The sequence below is a fragment of the Carassius gibelio genome, chromosome B17 (assembly GCF_023724105.1).
Source record: "Carassius gibelio isolate Cgi1373 ecotype wild population from Czech Republic chromosome B17, carGib1.2-hapl.c, whole genome shotgun sequence".
In the NCBI taxonomy this organism is placed as follows: domain Eukaryota; kingdom Metazoa; phylum Chordata; class Actinopteri; order Cypriniformes; family Cyprinidae; genus Carassius; species Carassius gibelio.
Genome location: NC_068412.1, coordinates 23,701,259 through 23,719,645, shown reverse-complemented (window position 1 = coordinate 23,719,645; position 18,387 = coordinate 23,701,259). Strand labels below are relative to the sequence as shown.

The 18,387-nt window shown below is 37.2% G+C and overlaps 2 protein-coding genes and 1 long non-coding RNA gene across 4 annotated transcripts; 2 read left to right on the top strand and 1 right to left on the bottom strand.

The window, feature by feature from the left end:
• Window positions 1-32: 32 nt before the first annotated feature.
• Window positions 33-4,488, top strand: LOC127976188 (uncharacterized). 2 transcript variants are annotated; one of them, XR_008157747.1, is made up of 8 exons: window positions 33-225; window positions 928-1,059; window positions 3,058-3,162; window positions 3,275-3,432; window positions 3,517-3,614; window positions 3,729-3,797; window positions 3,884-3,983; window positions 4,216-4,488. It is a non-coding gene; the product is annotated as an uncharacterized LOC127976188 (long non-coding RNA). The 2 variants fall into 2 exon arrangements; XR_008157746.1 differs by having other exon boundaries at window positions 35-225; window positions 3,884-4,488.
• On the bottom strand, window positions 4,482-7,022 carry LOC127976187 (protein FAM177A1). Its single transcript, XM_052580445.1, has 5 exons — window positions 6,872-7,022; window positions 6,338-6,517; window positions 6,177-6,243; window positions 6,010-6,107; window positions 4,482-5,879 (listed from the first exon to the last, which is right to left on the bottom strand). Exons 1-5 carry the CDS (start codon window positions 6,938-6,940, stop codon window positions 5,679-5,681), a joined length of 615 nt encoding a protein of 204 aa, XP_052436405.1. The 5' UTR covers window positions 6,941-7,022; the 3' UTR covers window positions 4,482-5,678.
• A 1,799-nt stretch (window positions 7,023-8,821) lies between these two features.
• LOC127976183 (F-box only protein 33-like) lies at window positions 8,822-18,116 on the top strand. The gene is made up of 4 exons (XM_052580440.1): window positions 8,822-9,380; window positions 10,995-11,105; window positions 12,162-12,829; window positions 13,643-18,116. The coding sequence occupies exons 1-4, from the start codon at window positions 8,971-8,973 to the stop codon at window positions 13,906-13,908; spliced, it is 1,455 nt and encodes a 484-aa protein (XP_052436400.1). The 5' UTR covers window positions 8,822-8,970; the 3' UTR covers window positions 13,909-18,116.
• Window positions 18,117-18,387: the final 271 nt, after the last annotated feature.

Sequence of the window (18,387 nt, the reverse complement as noted above, 5' to 3'; positions counted from 1 at the left end):
GCGTGGTCGCTCTTTAATTACGTCACTCGTGCGCCTTTAGGTCAGAGATGTAAACAGTTAATCAATCACCTCTGCTACACGAACATTCCACAATTGCTCAAAAATCAGTGTACATTTTGTTAGTTTAAAATATATTATGATTAAATAAAGTTAATAATGGCAAACAATTAATAAAACCGCACAGTGGGAAGATTTACAGCAAAAGAATAGCCTCTGCGAAACAAGGTAAAATGATGACTGTTAGCTAACTTACTCAGGAATTATAGTGATTTTTAACAAGATCAAGGAGCTATTGTTTTAAATCATATATATATTTTTTATATATGTGTTTAAATCAACTGGTATAATAACGCTAGATATCGTTAAAAGTCGCTTAAGAAAATACATTAACATTAACTTACCTGTGGTTAACATTACATTTAGTGGAAATTTTGTGGATTTAGACTATACTAAATATTTTATATTAGAAGACTAAGAGATTAGGGATTAGTTACAACAGATATTACCATAGTGTGTAACATTAGTTCCTGTAATACAAAATCTTATGAAAAATGAATATGATTGTGCTGTAATTTATAGAAGTACTTCTGAAGGGTATATACCAGACTTAAACACGTATCCTTCAGTCAAGCTTAGACAATCAAGCTTGACTTTATAAATGATGCATTTATTTAATTGTAATAATGTGATAAATGATTACTTGGCTAATATGATTTCAATGTAAAATCGTAGTAAATCATTTGAAGCGTTAATATTTTATCTAATATATTAAGACATGAAAAGTACTGAATACAGTAGGAATGGTAATGAGGAGCCATCCATGGTTTTGCTAATGATTACTATAATTTACTATGGATATGAAAATATGGAGGTCTGAACAGTGTGAATAATCATAATGTGTGGAAAATCTTTCTTTGTATTGAGCAGCTGGCAGAAGGAGGAGGAGAGGAAAGCAGAGGAAACTGAATTGTTCACAAAGTATTATAGCGAATGAAAAGGAGGCAAAAAAAAAGAAGATGACTAATTTAAACACATCCCATGCTTCTACTACGGTACTGGGTGAGCTGAAAACAATCTTAAAATGATTTGATACATTTCGAATTGATTTGATTACAAATTATAAATATACATTTCAGTTATCAGTGTCACATGATCCTTCAGAAATCATTCTAATATGCTGATTTGCTGCTCGAGAAACATTTCTTATCATCACTTTTTAAAACAGTTGTGCTGCTTAATATTTTTGGAAACTTTTATTAGGATTCTGTGATGAATGGAAAGTTAAAATTAACAGCTTGAAAAAAATTTCTTTACTGTCACTTTTGATCACTTTAATGCATCCTTGCTTAACAGAAGTACAAACCTGATTCCAAATAAGTTGGGACACTGTACAAATTGTGAGTAAAAAAGGAATGGAATAATTTACAAATCTCATAAACTTATATTTTATTTACAGTGGAATATAGATATCATGTCAAATGTTGAAAGTGAGAATGTGAAATGTCATGCAAAATATTGGCTCATTTTGGATTTCATGAGAGTTACACATTCCAAAAAAAGTTGGGACAGGTAGCAATAAGAGGCTGGAAAAGTTAAATGTATATAAGGAACAGCTGGAGGCCCAACATGCAATTTATTAGGTCAATTGGCAACATGATTGGGTATAAAAAGAGCCTTTCAATGTGGCAGTGTCTCTCAGAAGTCAAGATGGGCAGAGGATCACCAGTTCACCCAATGCTGCGGCAGAAAATATTGGAGCAATATCAAAAAGGAGTTTCTCAGAGAAAAATTGCAAAGAGTTTGAAGTTATCATCATCTACAGTGAAATTTAAAATGGACTGTGGCAAAGTGGAAAACTGTTCTATGGTCAGACAAATCAAAATGTTAAGTTCTTTTTGGAAAACTGGGACGCCATGTCATCCAGACTAAAGAGGATACCATGGAAAACCTTTTTTTAATCACTTACCCTGTATAGTTGGTGCAGAACTTCATTTCCAGTAATCCTGTCTGATCAAGAGCACATGCATAAATATCAATGATGTGTTCATTGGCAGCAGCACGGTTGGCCAACGCTTCATAGTGCTTCAAGGGAATGAAGTACTATTTTAAATGTGTACAGAAACACCAGTTAAACTTTTAACAGAACAGGAATAGCTCAGATAGAAACGCATGGCATTATCAAAGCAAAGGTCATAGGTTTGATTTCTTGGGAAAGTAAGATCTGATAAAATGTCTGCCTTGAATGCACTTGGCTAAATGTGTGGTAAAATGCATAAATATAGATGTAAGGATGGTATGAGGTTGCATGAGTGTGTGTGGCATGGGCAGCTTACACATCTGGAAAGGCACCATCAATGCTGAAAGGTATATCCAAGTTCTAGAACAACATATGTTCCCATCCAGACGTCGTCTCTTTCAGGGAAGACCTTGCATTTTCCAACATGACAATGCCAAACCATATAGTGCATCAGTTACAACATCATGGCTGCATAGAAGAAGGATCCGGGTACTGAAATGGCCAGCCTGCAGTCCAGAACTTTCATCCATAGAAAACATTTGGCGCATCATAAAGAGGAAGATGCGACAAAGAAGACCTAAGATGGTTGAGCAACTAGAAGCCTGTATTAGACAAGAATGGGACAACATTCCTATTCCTAAACTTGATCAACTTGTCTCCTCATTCCCCAGACGTTTGCAGACTGTTAATAAAAAGAAGAGGGGATGCCACACAGTGGTAAACATGGCCTTGTCCCAACTTTTTTGAGATGTGTTGATGCCATGAAATTTCAAATCAACTTATTTTTCCCTTAAAATGATACATTTTCTCAATTTAAACATTTTATATGTCATCTATGTTGTATTCTGAATAAAATATTGAAATTTGAAACTTCCACATCATTGCATTCTGTTTTTATTCACAATTTGTACAGTGTCCCAACTTTTCTGGAATCTGGTTTGTATTAGTTTCTTTAAAAATGAATCTTTCTGATCCCAAACTTATGAACACTGGAGTACGTATTGCCTTTTTAACCTTAACACTCCTATATTATATATCAGCTTCCTGCAGAAGATGAAGTCTTGCTGCAGAAGCTCAGAGAAGAATCGAGGGCAGTGTTTCTCCAGAGGAAAAGCCGGTAACTACTGAACAATGAAGAGTTACAGGTAAGAGAGCATTTTATTTGGATAGTCTCCCAAACTAAACATTCATCATCTGCTTTAGTTATGTTATTAAATGTTTTTTTTCCCTACTGAACCTTTGATTTCTTCTCGATAGCATCAAGTGCCGCCCACGAGTGGTGACGAGGCCATGATCAGTTATAAGAGTTTCCTAAAGGTTGGAGAAAAAGCAGGTGCCAAATGCAAGTGCGTGCATCATAGAAAAGTGTATCAATGATTGTCACTCGAAACCATGAGTATGACAGGCTGAAAACTGTAAGTCAGTGTGATTCGTAGGTGGACAGTGCATGACTCATGACTCACTGAGATGTTCATTTCACAATCATTACACCCCATCAGGTTTTTCTTCACCGCCCAAGTCTACGCCAAACTACTTCATAATGATCCATATGGGAGGATATCAATTATGCAGTTCTTCAATTATGTCATGAGAAAAGGTAATGCATTCTCATTATATGAAGTAAGTTAATTATGAGTCTTTTAGTTCTTTTCAATGACTAAATGAGATGTGTAGCTGAATCACATGTTGCTCTGCGTTTCTTCTCTGGCAGTGTGGCTGCACCAGACCAGGATTGGTTTGAGTCGTTATGATGTAGCAGGTCAGGCTTATCTCTGAGTCTGTAAGTAATCTCATTTTACCTTCAAAAACCATTAAAAATCACAGTATTGATCTTTTTAGGAGTAAAGTTGTGTTGTTGTTCTGCAGGATTTGGAGTTAATTCCCACACTCCCCCAATCTTTCTACTCATTTTATGTTTGCACTGCTGTTCACAAGTTCTTCTTCTTCCTTGATCCTCTACATACTGGTAATTCTCCTGTGGTTGTGCTGGTACAATTCGCATTTTGATTTACGTCAGAGCACCTGCAGACATTATTTAGATTTTACCCTGCGGATAAACTGGAATGAAAAGAAGAATCATTCTAATGTTTTGTAACACAAATTAATTAAGGCAAACAGTCATTGTATAAAGCAGTCTATTAACCTGTATGGAGATGGGTGTTTTGGGTCATAAAATGATCAAAATTTTGTGTCTATAGGATGAAATCTTTTATATGGTGAAGTTTAAAAATCCATGTTAAGATCATACTACAGGACCTGGTGACCATCGCTCAGGGTGAAACTGTCACTAGCATCCTCATCGACCTCAATGGCTTCTGGACTTATGACATAGACAGCAACACAGTTGATTTAGATGACACGTGACATCATTCCATGAACAAATCAAGTTGTGCTATTGGACCAATTGAGCTACTCTGAACGAGGAAAAAAAAAATCAGCCAAGAGGAATACACAGAACAGCTCATTTGTATATGGAAATGTTTATTAAGTAATATGTACAAAACAAACTGTATTTTTTCACCTACATTATAGAAAGATTGGTGTGTTTTCACCTACATAATACAAAATTATTATACACAATAAATTACACACTGTCCAAATGAAATGCTTTTTTTCTGTGCGTGTCAGAGGAGTGGACAAATTGAAATCAAATCTCATGTGTAAAGTTCACATTTACATGCACACTAAAAATAATAAGTTCACATAAAAATAATATTTGGTTACTGAAAGAGGTCACTTAAGAAAGAGGGAATATTCCCATCTGACAGTTTACTCTAATTTTTAAAAACTCCTAGCATCACCAGTAACATAGAAATATCTAATATTATAAGTACTTACATAATACAGAATTGTAAAAGATTAATACATAAGTAATACATGCAGTTGTTATAGTGTTTAGCTTACGCTATTTTACGTAACAATGAATTGTGGTGACTCAGAGGTTTTATATGTAACATTTTCACCTCAGAATAAAAAATATGTACATTTTCTGAAGAAAATGGGAGTGGTGCTCAACGTGGCAAAACTTAGCACTGGGCAGTTACTGCTACTTTTTTATAATTTTTTAACAATTGGACAGAATTTTAAATTTGTTCCACACATGACTAATCGCTATTAGCATGTAGCTATTCACTGCTGGCATTTGTAGCATGTTGGAAGTCCTACTTGCTAACATGAGTCAAAAGAGCCAAGTCCCATGTCTACACGATGTTCTGATGCAGAGATATAGGTCTTGCTTAACGGCACTCTGATTGGTTGCTAATTGTGACTTTTTTTTATCTTTCAGACTTTTTTCTCAGAATTGCAAGTTTATATCTTGCAGTTGTGAGGTTTTCTTTTTCTTTAAATTTAGGTTAGGTGAAAAAAAAAAAAAAAAAAACGGAACCGCTAGATGTAAACTCAAAATTCAGAGAAAAAGTCTGAATTGTAAAGTAAATTTGCAATTACTTCTTTATTATATATATTTTATTCCATACCAGAATTAAGCTTCCATAGTTTTATGTATGATTATTAAATCAGTTCTGCAATGTCAGCTATGCATAAACAATGTTACCCTCATGTTTAACTTCACGTAAACTTCCCCTCCAAAACCAAGCACACCTCATGTGTAAGGTTTATATGGCAAAAAACATCTTATATGCTCAATCAACTAAACAGAATTTTAAGAGGGAATGGGGGAAGGCATCTTATTAGCATCAGATGTAGCATGTGATTCCTGCTCCAGTTCAAAAGTCACGTTCACAAAAGAAGCAGTTCCTTCTGGCTGCTCAATCTTTGGCTGCTGGCCGTCCTGATTGTGCTGCTCCTCAAAACGACGTTCTGCCTCCTCAGAGAGACGGTTCTCCTCCTCTTCTTCCTCCTCCTGCGGATTACACATTATTAGGGTCTGTTCTAAGTCTCTCAAAGCATGTACAATAGTAACTGTACATGCTACTTTTATGAATATCAGTAAATACATGAAGGCTGTAGAATTATAATAGCACTGTGCATACCTCTTTCTTAATCCTGTAGTACTCATCAATTGCATATTGATATTTTGGCGTCGTGATTCCCAGCAGTGAGGCCATTTTCTCTCCAAGATAGTCACACACTGAAATATTTGGGTTGAAATTTTAAATTCGTATGATTAAATGTCACAGGCTGGAAAGAGTTTCATTACCTGAGATGGTTGAGGTAGCTACTCTCCACATATGGAACCAGACATATGGACCCCAGGTCAACTTTGACTATAATCATAGATGCAAAGTTACTAAGACATTCAGGTTATTAAAAAGAAGCAACTGAAATGACACTTATATATAACGATTTGATGCAACTCACTGTATCCACTGTACTTAAGGTTTTGGCTTTCTCTGGTTCTTCTTCCTCCTCTTCATCTGTACTGTATTCTTCCATGGTTTCACCAGAAGCAAAGTAGATTGTTCTGCGAGGAATCTTGGGCTTCTTTTTGCCCAGATCTCCGAGTTCCACATTTTCAAACTCCTTCACCACTGTAGAACTCTAAGCCAGCAGATACATTTCAATTTAATTTACCAAGAACATTACACACTGTTACAGAGAGGTAGACAGGCCTATATAAACTAAGATCTTAATATTATATTACACTATCTTTGTGTAAATTAAATTAGAAGAATATACTTCCGTAAATCACATTATTATATATCACTAATATAATATAAATAATATATTTATATCTTACATTATGTGTATTATTATCAAACTAATTTTAATCGCTAGACTAAGATGTAACGAACAAGGAAGTAGAATCATATAACGTTATCTCGTCTGCAGTCAACAACAAAACAAAGTATGTAACTCCATGACCTCACTTATTATATTTAAAATGTACTTAACCTTTTCTGTGTCCATAGTTTGCCCCAGAGACACGTTAACGTTTGTGAGGTACATCGACAGTTCAACCATGTCTTCTTCAGTCCCTTCTGTTGCTTTCTTTCAGCTCTAACGGAGCGTCAACGAGGAAGTGACGTCACATGTAAACAATTTCTACTTAAATAGATTATTAGAATATAAAACGTAATTAAATCGTTAAAACCTTGACAGTTTTACAGAAGACATATAAAGGATCAATAAACAATCATATAGAAAGTCATTTTTTATTCAAGATGAATTTTATTCATTTGAAAAAAATTACATATATTATAGTAACAAGGAAGCCATACTCAGCCAAGTATGGTGACCCATACTCAGAATTCGTGCTCTGCATTTAACCCATCCAAAGTGCACACACACAGCAGCGCACACACACCATGAACAGTGGGCAGCCATTTATGCTGCAGCGCCTGGGGAGCAGCTGGGGGTACAGTGCCTTGCTCAAGGGCACCTCAGTCATGGTATTGCCGGCCATAGATTCAAACCCACTACCCTAGGGTTAGGAGAACTCTCTAACCACTAGGCCACGACTTCCCACAAAGTATATATTTATGTCCATATAATTTATATTATACATAAACATTTCAACATATTTTTCTGAAATACATACATGCATTACATTTACGTACTTATATATACATAATATATATACACAGTACACACATTGTATAAATAAAAACTTTTATTTTGGAAGTGATTAATCCCGATTAATCATTTGAAAGCACTATTTTAAATTTACACTATTTTCTTTATTTCTTTTGTCTTTAAACACAATCACAGCATACAACCAATGCTTTACGTGTTTATTACTATTATTGTTATTATTATTATTATAATTATTATTATTATCTCACTTTTTATCACATTGCATCGTCTTAATACTGTAATAATATTTAGCAGTCTTTGTATATTAGACAGGGGCAGTGTGTTTCCCAGTGTTTCACAGCTAAAGGCACCTTTGGAGTCCTAACTATGTCAACTATAACTTTTGATTGCTTCCATTGTAATTTCCATTGTAAGTCGCTTCGGATAAAAGAGTCTGCTAAATGCTAAATGTGGCTAAATGACGTGGAGGTTGTGGCCTAGTGGTTAGAGAGTTTGACTCCTAGGGTTGTGGGTTTGAGTCTCGGGCCAGCAATACCATGACTGAGGTGCCCTTGAGCAAGGCACTGAACCTGAAATTGCTCCCCAGGTGCCGCAGCATAAATGGCTGCCCACTGCCCTGGGTGTGCACTTTGGGTGGGATAAATGCAGAGCATGAATTCTGAGTATGGGTCACCATATTTGGCTGAATGTCACTTCACTTAAATGTAAATGTAACTATGTGCCAACTTTTGTATTCCTTTCAGGTCTCTAAAAGTTATTTTCTAATATTTTTTAAATGGTAATTCCAACAGTGAAATACATAAAAGAACATACAAGTCATTACAATTACAGTATTACTTTTTCATCTTGCATCTAAAAATTAAACAATCATAAAATCAGTGGAAAATAGCCTACCATTTGGTACAGCTGACATATGCATTGATTTATGTATATAATATTCCCATTAAGGGTTAGACTATAAATAGTATTATTTCTCCATGTTACCATGTGCACACGGCTGGCTATTCGATTGCAATGATAAAAGAGATCAGAAATTGATGTTATGGTTAAAAGAAAAATTATTGCGCCCTCTTTCGGCCACTCGTTGTATGGCAAAAATAAGGCATTTTCGGAACGAACCACTGCAACCATCTAATTTACAAAAAATGCATTACACGACATAAACAGTTAAATTAATATCACCAGACAATAGTTGTGTCTACTAATATTTCTATTTCGTTATAATATAAATACATCTCATTTTCGCTCAGCACGTGCTCATTATCTTCTGATCAATTTCTTGCCGACCCTATTAGGAAAACGAAAGTGGACTGATCCAGTAGTATTGAAGGAAAAGCTCATCGCTCGGTTGTTTGTTTTCAGTCAGGCGCAGTAGCAGAGTGGAGAGGAGAGGAGAGGCACGGAATTGTGTAACGGTTACGTTTTTAATCTTCATTGCATCTTTCTAGGCTCTTGCCATGGCTCTGTGCAGTAGCGACGGAGCCTTGGCGTTACCCAGCGAGCTTATCGTTCACATATTCTCCTTCCTGTCGGACCGTGACAAGCTCCGGGCCTCGGCCGTGTGCTCTCGCTGGAGGGAGTGTCTCTTCTACCCTGCGCTGTGGACGGAGCTCAAGCTGCGCGTCGGTGGCGGAACCAATGGCGGCGGGTCTGGATCGGAACAAACCCCGCGATTAGAGTTCCTCATGCGCAAGTTCGGCTCGTTCGTGCGGGAGCTGCAGCTGGAGTTGGCCCCGCTGGACGGCTGTTTAAGCCCGCTGCAGCACGGAGTGGACGCCGTCGAGAGTGACCCGCAGTTCGCGAAAGATGCGATGGTGACATATTTAGATCAAGTGTTGTGTGTGCTCGGCAGTCTGCGTAATAACAGGTATATGGACCTGGGCACGGTTTGCATGTGTTGGTGTTGACGTTACACCTCATTTCTTGCCGCTTTGCTTTGCTTACATTTGATAAGCACCAGCAGCCATAAACAAACCCTGCGCATTACGTAACGCTCATGTCTGAAGCATCGCATGGCTGTCTGCTTTGTGCATAACTGCTATCATCACCTATAACAAGCCGAACTAACTAGTACCTTTTTTGTTACTAGTACTGTATGTTGCTAAAAATTCATTATTTACTAATAATTAATCCAATAATGACTAGCAATTCTCTCAGTCTCACTAGCACTTATATTCAATGGATGCAAGTACTATTTATTGTTCCGAGGGTACTGTGCGAGGGTACTGGTAACAATTTTTTTTATATATATATATATATAAGTACCACTGAAATGTATAAAAATCAGTTTTTTTCTCTTTTCATCTATTCCTGTCAATTATTGAAATAAATTGATACTGATTTGAGTTTAACATGCACTGAAATAAAATAAATGATAAAAACATATTATTTTAGCTATTTCAGCAACATTTGTACCATTAAATATTTACCAAAAAATAACTAAGATCTGTATCTAGCTACACAGTATTTATTTATAATTTTGAGTATAGCATATATTCAATTGTTACTGGGTGAACTGTAATATATTATTATTTGGTTAGTAAAAAAAACTGAAATAAATAAAAAGTGAAATAAAACAAGTATAATACATTCTGATCTAAAGAATACATATTGAATTTGATGGCAAAATATGCAATTTGTAATAATTAGCAGTGACAATTGTATTGGGACAATACATGGTGGTAACTGGTGACTAGTAACAAACCGTACTTGTATGTAATGAATATTTGCTAGTGAAATTTAAAAAACAACAACATTCTAGTTACTTTTGTTACTAGGCTCACTTGGAATGAATAAGCATTTTAACATAAAATAAATGCTAGTTAGTTCTAAGTAGCATGTTAAAACCGTTGTCTAAACTCCCACAAGCCTTACTGCATTATTAACATTCTAACAGAATCTTTAGAATCTTACAAAACAATTCTTAAACAAGACTGGCTTTGTGTTTCGTGATGTTTCCTGATGCTGATTTAAACCTACAATTCTGTTTATGCACAATAGAAAAGCACTAGAAGGACTCATGGCCCAGCACTTCCTTTAAAACAACAGGCTTTAGTTTAAAATGTGCAAACAAAAGAAAGAAAATAGCTGAATATAGGTTCGTTGGTGTAGAGTTTGATAGTTTGAGAATTTACTTCAAATCAATTGGTTGATTCTTTGTGTCAGACACTTAAAATATAAGAATAGCTCATGTTGACAAAAGTTTCTGGCGCAATATTTTTGTGTTGTGAATTCTAGTTTTGTATTGTAATGAATGAAACCAGTTCCTCCTTGTTCTGTTTTCATGTCGTGTTTTGTTTATTTATATTTGGTGGTCATTTAATATGGTTAATTTTACATTATATACTGTTTTCGTATGATTTCATGTGTTACATGTGAATTAAGAATGGAATATCTGATATCTATTAATTAATTTGCTCTAGCTTGCAAATGTAAACAAGCCAGGAGACTCATACTTCCTCGTTTTTTTTTTTCTCTCCAGAAACCTCCAGAAGCTGAGTCTCTATGGGGACACATGCATTCTTCAGGATGATGGCATTTTGGACAGCTCTTACCTCAGCCAGGTCGACCAAGGGGGCAAGAAAATGAAAGAGTATGTTTTAAAGCTACCTTTCACTCATGTAAACTGATTGCAATCTTCTACTAAATTGGCACACTCAGTGGGGAAAATCTTCTGACTATCTTGTTAGTTTTAGGTATAAAGTAGATCCATGAAGCATGTTTTATTAGATTGTGCTTGTTTAAACATAAAAAAATAAGAAAAATCTGTTAACACTTTCGAAAGGTAACACTTAACAAAAGTTTTTTTTCATTTGAGCAAAAATAGACTGTAAAAGCCTGGTACATAGTTTTACCATAACATTTTCTTGCCATGGAAATAGCCACAGAAGATAGCATGGCATTAAAAAACAAACAAACATTTGTTTTGGGCTGTGATCAGATTTGAATACTAGCATATTGTACAGTGTATATACCATATACTTCCTACTGGTTAAAAATAGTATTGCTAATGGAAACAATAAATATATTTTTTTAAACTGTAATAATGTTACATGTCAATTCTACATTTAGTTTTCTGATACTAGTAGTGGCATTGAAGCATTTAGCACTTCATCTTTAATTATGCTGTCATTCAAAGGATTGGGATAAGTTTTTTTTTTTTTCATTGTTATTAATTTTTGTTTTTGGAAGTCTCTTATGCTCACCAAGGCAGGTTACAAAATAATAAAAAATAAATAAATAAACAGTAATTCTGTAAAATGTTATAACAATTTTGAAATTTTCTGTTAAAATAATTTTTTCAAATAATTTATTGTATTCCAGCAAAGCAGCCATTACTAGGCTTCAGTGTCACATGATCCATCAGAAATTATTCAGATATGCCGATTTGATTGTCAGGAGACATTTCAGTTTTAATATTTTAGTTTTTTCAAGATTATTGTATGAACAAAGTTTAATAGAACAGTTTGCATTTGGGATCAATTTAATGCATCCTTGCTGAATGGGAAAAATAGTTTCTTCTTCAAAAAAGACTGCCCCCGTACTCCTAAATGTTAGTGAATGTCATGTCTCGTGCTGCCTTTATTTAACTTTAAAAATGAAATTCTTATTGAAAACATTTTTAACTCTTTTTAATGTGTTGTTTTAGGATCCAGCAGCTCTTTGAAGAGATCCTGTCCAACAGCAGGCAGTTGAAGTGGTTGTCTTCTGCGTTCATGCTCGGAGTGGTGACCCCCTGCTCTCTGGCCTCTCTCTCCAACTCCAGCACCAGCTCCCTCGAGCACCTCAGTCTGATCGACAGCCAGCTGCCCAGCCTGATTTCCTCCATCGAACTGGAAAGGCTCACTAACCTGCGTTCTCTGTCGCTAGACTTCTGCGACTTCACCTCAGACATGTGCCGTCTCCTCGCCGGCGGTGACCGAGCGCCCCTCCACCGCCTCTCTCTCTTGCTCAACGGTGCTGCTTTGGACGTCAAGCCTTTGGATGGTACCACTACTGAGGACGACTGGAAAGCCCTGGTCCGTCGCAGCACCAACCTGCGCGTCTACATCATGGCGATGGATGTGTGCAGCCAGGACCTTCTGCGCGTGCTGAAGCCTAGCGTGCCCCTGGAGCGGATCCATCTGGACAGCTACAGCACGCCGGTGACAGATGGTGTCCTGGAGCTCATCTCGCAGCAGTACCACAAAACCCTGAGCCATTTCATCTTGATGAGAGATGAAGCTGGATTCCCAGACCTCAGCGTCAACCGCAACGAGGACCCGCTGGTTCTCCTCGCTTGGCGCTGTGTGCACCTCGCTGTCCTGATCATCCATGGTAAATGGAGATTTTGAACTTTTCACATGATGTTGATAATCCACTGATTTGAGACATGGGACAAAACAGACTAATTTTTTATAATACTGTCAGAAAACTTTATTTTTTTCAGAAACATGTTCAAATTAATATTATTAAAAAAAATTATATATCTGAAAGGTAATATGTCTATTTGGGAAGTTGTTGTCGTTGTTATCGATATCATGTGTTTTTTATTCAATGTGTGATTTTCTTTCATTTTTAAATTTATTTTTTCATCCTTTCCAAAGCGCATATATCTCTCTCTCTCTCTCTCTCTCTCTCTCTCTCTCTCTCTCTCTCTCTCTCTCTCTCTCTCTCTCTCTCTCTCTCTCTCTCTCTCTCTCTCTCTATATATATATATATATATATATATATATATATATATATATATATATATATATATAAAAACATATGTTTTCATTCATATTTCATTTAATGTTTGTCTGGTAAAAGTAATTGTGTGTTTATATTAAATGGTCTAAACATGAAAAATCATTATTATTATTATTATTATTAATAAGTTTCAGCTCCATAACTTTTTTCATAACTTTTTTTTTAGATAATTTTTCTCTCCTTCTAAATCAGTGACATTAGTAGCCATTAATTTTGTCATGACTGCAAGTCATCTACTATGTCAGATTTTTTTGTCTTAATTCAATAGATGCATCTGAAATTTGAAATCTTCCTGTAATCTCAATTTATTCATTCATCAATCTGAATACTAGATTTGCAATATGTTTTTGTATCTGACTGTATTTTACCATACTTGTTCTCGTTTCTCTCCCTCCACAGGTTACACAGTGTGGTCACACAACCTGGTGGCCATCTCTCGCCTGCGTGGGTCCAACCTCAAAGTCCTGGAGGTGTCCGAAGAGAGCATCGACTTTGACCCGGACCAGTCGGTGTACATCGAGGGCGACCCCGTCCACAACCTAGTCAAGGAGGTGTCCCTGGGCTTGGGCCGCGTCTGGCATCCCTCCATGGACAACAGCGTGGTCCTGAACGAACCCACTCAGCACTTCCACCGTGAGATGCAGAGTTTCAGCGCGGGCATGTAGACGCACCAAGGGCCCTTTACCAATCGCCCTCTCTAACCCTGTGCTTGGTGACCTTTACCTAAATGGGCCCTTCTCATTTTACATATTGTTTCTTTTTCTTTTATTGCTTTTTGATTTTGTTTATTCTTGTAGTGTGAATTTAATATGCTTTATATGTGCTGTGTTTAATCAGTATTAGCTCTATATTTATATCTATATCTATATATCCTGCTTATTACTAGGAAAGTATAGTTGGGTATTGGTTTAGGAGCTAATTGAGTGAATGGTAGAGAGGGGCTTTTATACAGCTAGCTTACAAGTTGTACAGTGAGTTGTTCATTCTCTCGCTTTGTCTGTTTGTTGGTTTCCCCCCTAGAAAGTGTGGAGTTACCTCAAACTTTCAGTTGATCCTTCTTGGCTTAAGCAACGACGAAATCCCACGTTCACGTTGACCTTTTTCTAGGGAGATTAGTCTTCCAGCCAAGGGCTGATCCACAGCAGTTACGACCCTTCCTCAGTGTGTAATTGTTATTCGGAAATGAGTATTGGTGGAAACGACGTGTTCGGGAGGCAGATCCCGCTGGTTTTTCTCAACCTGGAATTAGACGCACCTCTGCTGGTGAAACCAATCGTAGAGGTTTTCAGTCTGGTGTTTGACACCTGCATGCTGACCGCCCTGCAGCACAATATCTGGGCCCAGCCATAGGTGTTTTGTTCCTTTTCTTGTTTTCGTGTGTGTTGTTGTTTTAAGAAATCCTTCCCATCTGTCTCAGGTAGGCAAATATTATACGACAAGGAAGATGAAGATGAAGGTTAAGATATTTTGGTAAGAGTGAAAACAATCAGCTGTTCCGTCAGTTTTAATTGTTCTTCTTGAGTCACAGTTGCCTTGAACACTCCCCCTTACTTCATAATCAATGTGATTTTGGCCTCGGCCTCAGTCGGTTCGGAGTTTACGTCCTTGTAATTCCCTACCGAAGTGCGTCAACTTGATCGAAATAGAGGGTAAAAGCGCTCCGAATGGATTGAATCCAGGCCGTGGTATTTCATCTGTAAAGCATTAGATGGCGGGAGACAGACGTTTGCTTGTTCCATATCTCAGGATTCCTGCACTTGTGGTACTTTTCCAGCCTGAAAGCTTTTTTTGAAGCTTCGTTCGAAGGCTTGGCGTGCTCGATGGACAAGACTTTGTGGTGTTTTTGGAGGAAAGAGAGCTCTTCCAAAAGAATGCGCTTTAGAAGTTGCTGGTTTTATTTTTTCTTCCTAATTTCCCTAGTTTAGCAATTGAAATTCTCAGTGTGTTGTTTGCTTTTACAAATATTGTCTATTTGCGCTTCTTTTTTTCTTTAAGAAAATCATAGTCGAAGGAGGTCATGGTGGCTTGCATAGCTGAAAAAGTGAATGTCAAACTAAGCCTTCTTGAAAGCGGTAGTGTTTTTGCTCTGCAGAATCCCCTCTTTCATGAGCATATCTTTGTTTCGCTGTGCTCGAATAGTGAAGTGAATTGTCGAAGAGCGAAGTACTTTTTAAAACCATTAAGTTGCCTCGCTAACCCGTTACTGTCAAGTTTCAGAACTTCCTGTTATTTGGCTGTATTGACTACCTGAAGCCAAACCAGGTTTGAAGCAATCTCCCCAATTTTCCTGGAAGATCTGCGTTTATGACAAAAACAACGTACAGCCAAAGCAAAACTTCGTAGAGTGAAAACCATCTTTATATGCAAGCTTATCAAGTGAGGGGTGACCTAACAATTTTCTTGGGATTTGTCATTTGTGGTCCAAAAAAAGATTTGAAGCAGTTAACCAATGAGGTCGAACAACTCTTGGCACGTGCACGAAGGGTTGATATAAGTCAACGTTTTATACGTGCGAAGCAGTGATCCAGCTTGACTAAATGTTGACAAGTTTACAACCTATTGCAGTACCCATGTCAACATTGGTGAAAACGGCAGATTTTTGTGGTTGGTGGCACAGAACGTAAAAAGGGTCGCTGTGGTTTAAAATCTGTTAAATTCACACCCTTTTTGAATAAACCACAGTCTAAAAATGCTGTTTTCAGGTGCGTTGACATAGGTGCCAAACATGCTGTAATGAATATGTGAGAATGCTCTTAAACGTGTGCCAGGATTCTGTGTTTTTTAGTTAATTTAAAAAAAAGTTCTACTTAGTACAGCACCAAAAATGATTTCAGTAAGTGTGTTCTTAATTCGGAGCTTGTTCGTCATTGATTTTGCAGAGCGACTAGAGTTGGCAGAGAACAACAGCGTACGATAAGTTACAAACCGTGCCTAAAACCCAGACTAGCTTTCATTTCAAACCCACGTCACCGTTTGTTTCCGGTCGACCAAGTCTGCGAAGCGTTACAAAGACATAGCATCAGTGTTTTCGTCTCGTTCTTCTTTGCAATCTATCTATGTGTGCGTGTGAGTGTGTTGTGTAAACATTCAAAAAGTGCATCCATCAGAGAAGGTGTGTGTTCCGTACAAAGCGTACCACTTCCTCAGCAGTGAACAGGAAACAGCCATTCTCAGGGTTACTGTTAGATGTGTGGAGGAAACAAAACGGAGTCAAATAGCTCAGGCCTCTCACCATGAAAGTTTCCATTAACGAAGAATCTTCTCAACAAAGTCACTGGATTTAACTTCTGTCAGCGCAACATCTGCCAAAGATTACGGTGATACGATTCCTTTTTCGAAGTGCCCGCATGCTGGCAGAGGGCAGGGCCAATGGCTGATGGGCAGAGATGTACTACTACTATTGTATTACGACAACTACTATTAGATAAATGTACTAATGGTTGGACTTGGACGGTGGTCCACAGCTGTGCTGTGGCTTTGGTCAACATACATTAGATCTCTCTTACAATGCACCTGTTTCACTGTGAAGAGTGAATGTAATTTAACTATTGAAAATCAAGGTTGGTTCTATCAGACCTATAAGCTGCTATGAGACGTGTTAGGAACATTCCACTGGGGAGTTAAAACAAACTAAAATGGCCAAATGTCTGCATGAAATGATTAATTTTTTACTCTTTATTCTGTTTCGGTTCGGGCAGGGACGGGATCCTTTAATCAGCTTTCGACTGGTCCTGCTATGAGATTCTTGAGCCATTTGAGAGCGTGCGTAGGTTTTTATTCCCGATCGATGCGACCAGTCGGTTGTTACAACTCAGTTGGATCCCAGTTTTTTTTTTTTTTACTGTCGCTTTTCTTTAGCAAACGTTATATGCATTTCACAATCTCGTAGTTAGGAGAAAGAGGGCTGCTATGACGCCATCTGAGACGGTCAGTGTTTTACAGCTTTTTTTTCGACAGCTATATTATCAACCTCATGCCAGCCTTTGGTAAAAACAAACAGTCCGAGTTTCCACTGCAGGTCCAATGCAGGCCTCTCTTTCTCTCTCTCTCTCTCTGGTCGGCTTGCGTTAACGGCAAAGTCAAAAACTATGCAAACGGAATGCATACGATTTAATGGCTCTTCATTCGTTTTTCTTTCTTTGGATTTTTATTTTTCTGTCACTCAAATGGAAATAACCTAACTTGCAATGATACTTGGCCTTATTATTGTTATTATTATTGTTTTAAGATCTTGATTCTTCGGAAGCCAACTCAGTTTCAAGGGCGACCGTGGGTTACAGACATGGTCTCTATGAGACTGGCCAGAAGGCCCCAGTTATAAGTGGTACGAATGTTGTGCATTTGTTTAAAATCAGGACAGTTTGCAATAAAGAAGTGGCCATCATGGGGCACCAGCAGTGCTAAGATCACGCTGCTACCTTATAAACTTAACGGGGAGTTAAATAAGATAACATAAACGTGCATATGCGTATATATATATCAACGTATATACTTTTATGCAACATGTCCAGGTTCTATTTATGAACATTGAAAAAGGTTTATAAGCGTTGTTTTGCAAAAATGGTTTTACCATCTTAAATGTTTAATATTTGGGCAGGTGTGTTCTGTCTACTTTTTTGTCTCCGGTGAGCACATAGCATTGGATTTTATATGTACATCTGCAAACAGGAATTACTCTGGCACAGGTGTGAACATGCCAGGTGGGAAGATTTTAATGAGAAAAAGTGATCTTGAGGTTCCACGATAAAGAAAGAAAACCTTTGAAAAACTTAACTGACAGAAATTGGGTAAACCAGCCGAATGTTGATTTGAATTTAATGTTGAACGAATGCATTTTCTTTTAATCGGTAAAATAAAAGCATAGAAAAATCAATGTTGTCTCCTGTTTTGTACAGTTGTAATGTACAGTGCTTTGTTTTATGCTTCAAAATGTGAGACTTGATGGATTAGTAGTAACTTCTCACTCCTTTAACCAAAGTTGAAGAATTTATTTATTTATTTTGCGTGGTGATTACACTTGTAAAGCTCAATTTCTATGAGTTAAAGATTTTAGTGCTTGGCCTTGCTTTTCCAGGTCTGGAAATTTAGGGATGCATAGTAGGCATGTTCTTGTATTTCCCAAAAACTATAACAATGTACCTTCA

Bases quoted from the DNA above. Each gene is read 5' to 3' on its own strand.
- LOC127976187 (XM_052580445.1), bottom strand. From the start codon at position 6,940: ATGGTTGAACTGTCGATGTACCTCACAAACGTTAACGTGTCTCTGGGG. The intron at 6,244-6,337 runs GTGAGTTGCATC...CTATGATTATAG, and splicing joins CCTTAAGTACAGTGGATACA to TCAAAGTTGACCTGGGGTCC. The intron at 5,880-6,009 runs GTATGCACAGTG...TGTAATCCGCAG, and splicing joins ACTACAGGATTAAGAAAGAG to GAGGAGGAAGAAGAGGAGGA.
- LOC127976183 (XM_052580440.1), top strand. From the start codon at position 8,971: ATGGCTCTGTGCAGTAGCGACGGAGCCTTGGCGTTACCCAGCGAGCTT. The intron at 11,106-12,161 runs GTATGTTTTAAA...GTGTTGTTTTAG, and splicing joins GGGGGCAAGAAAATGAAAGA to GATCCAGCAGCTCTTTGAAG. The intron at 12,830-13,642 runs GTAAATGGAGAT...CTCCCTCCACAG, and splicing joins CGCTGTCCTGATCATCCATG to GTTACACAGTGTGGTCACAC.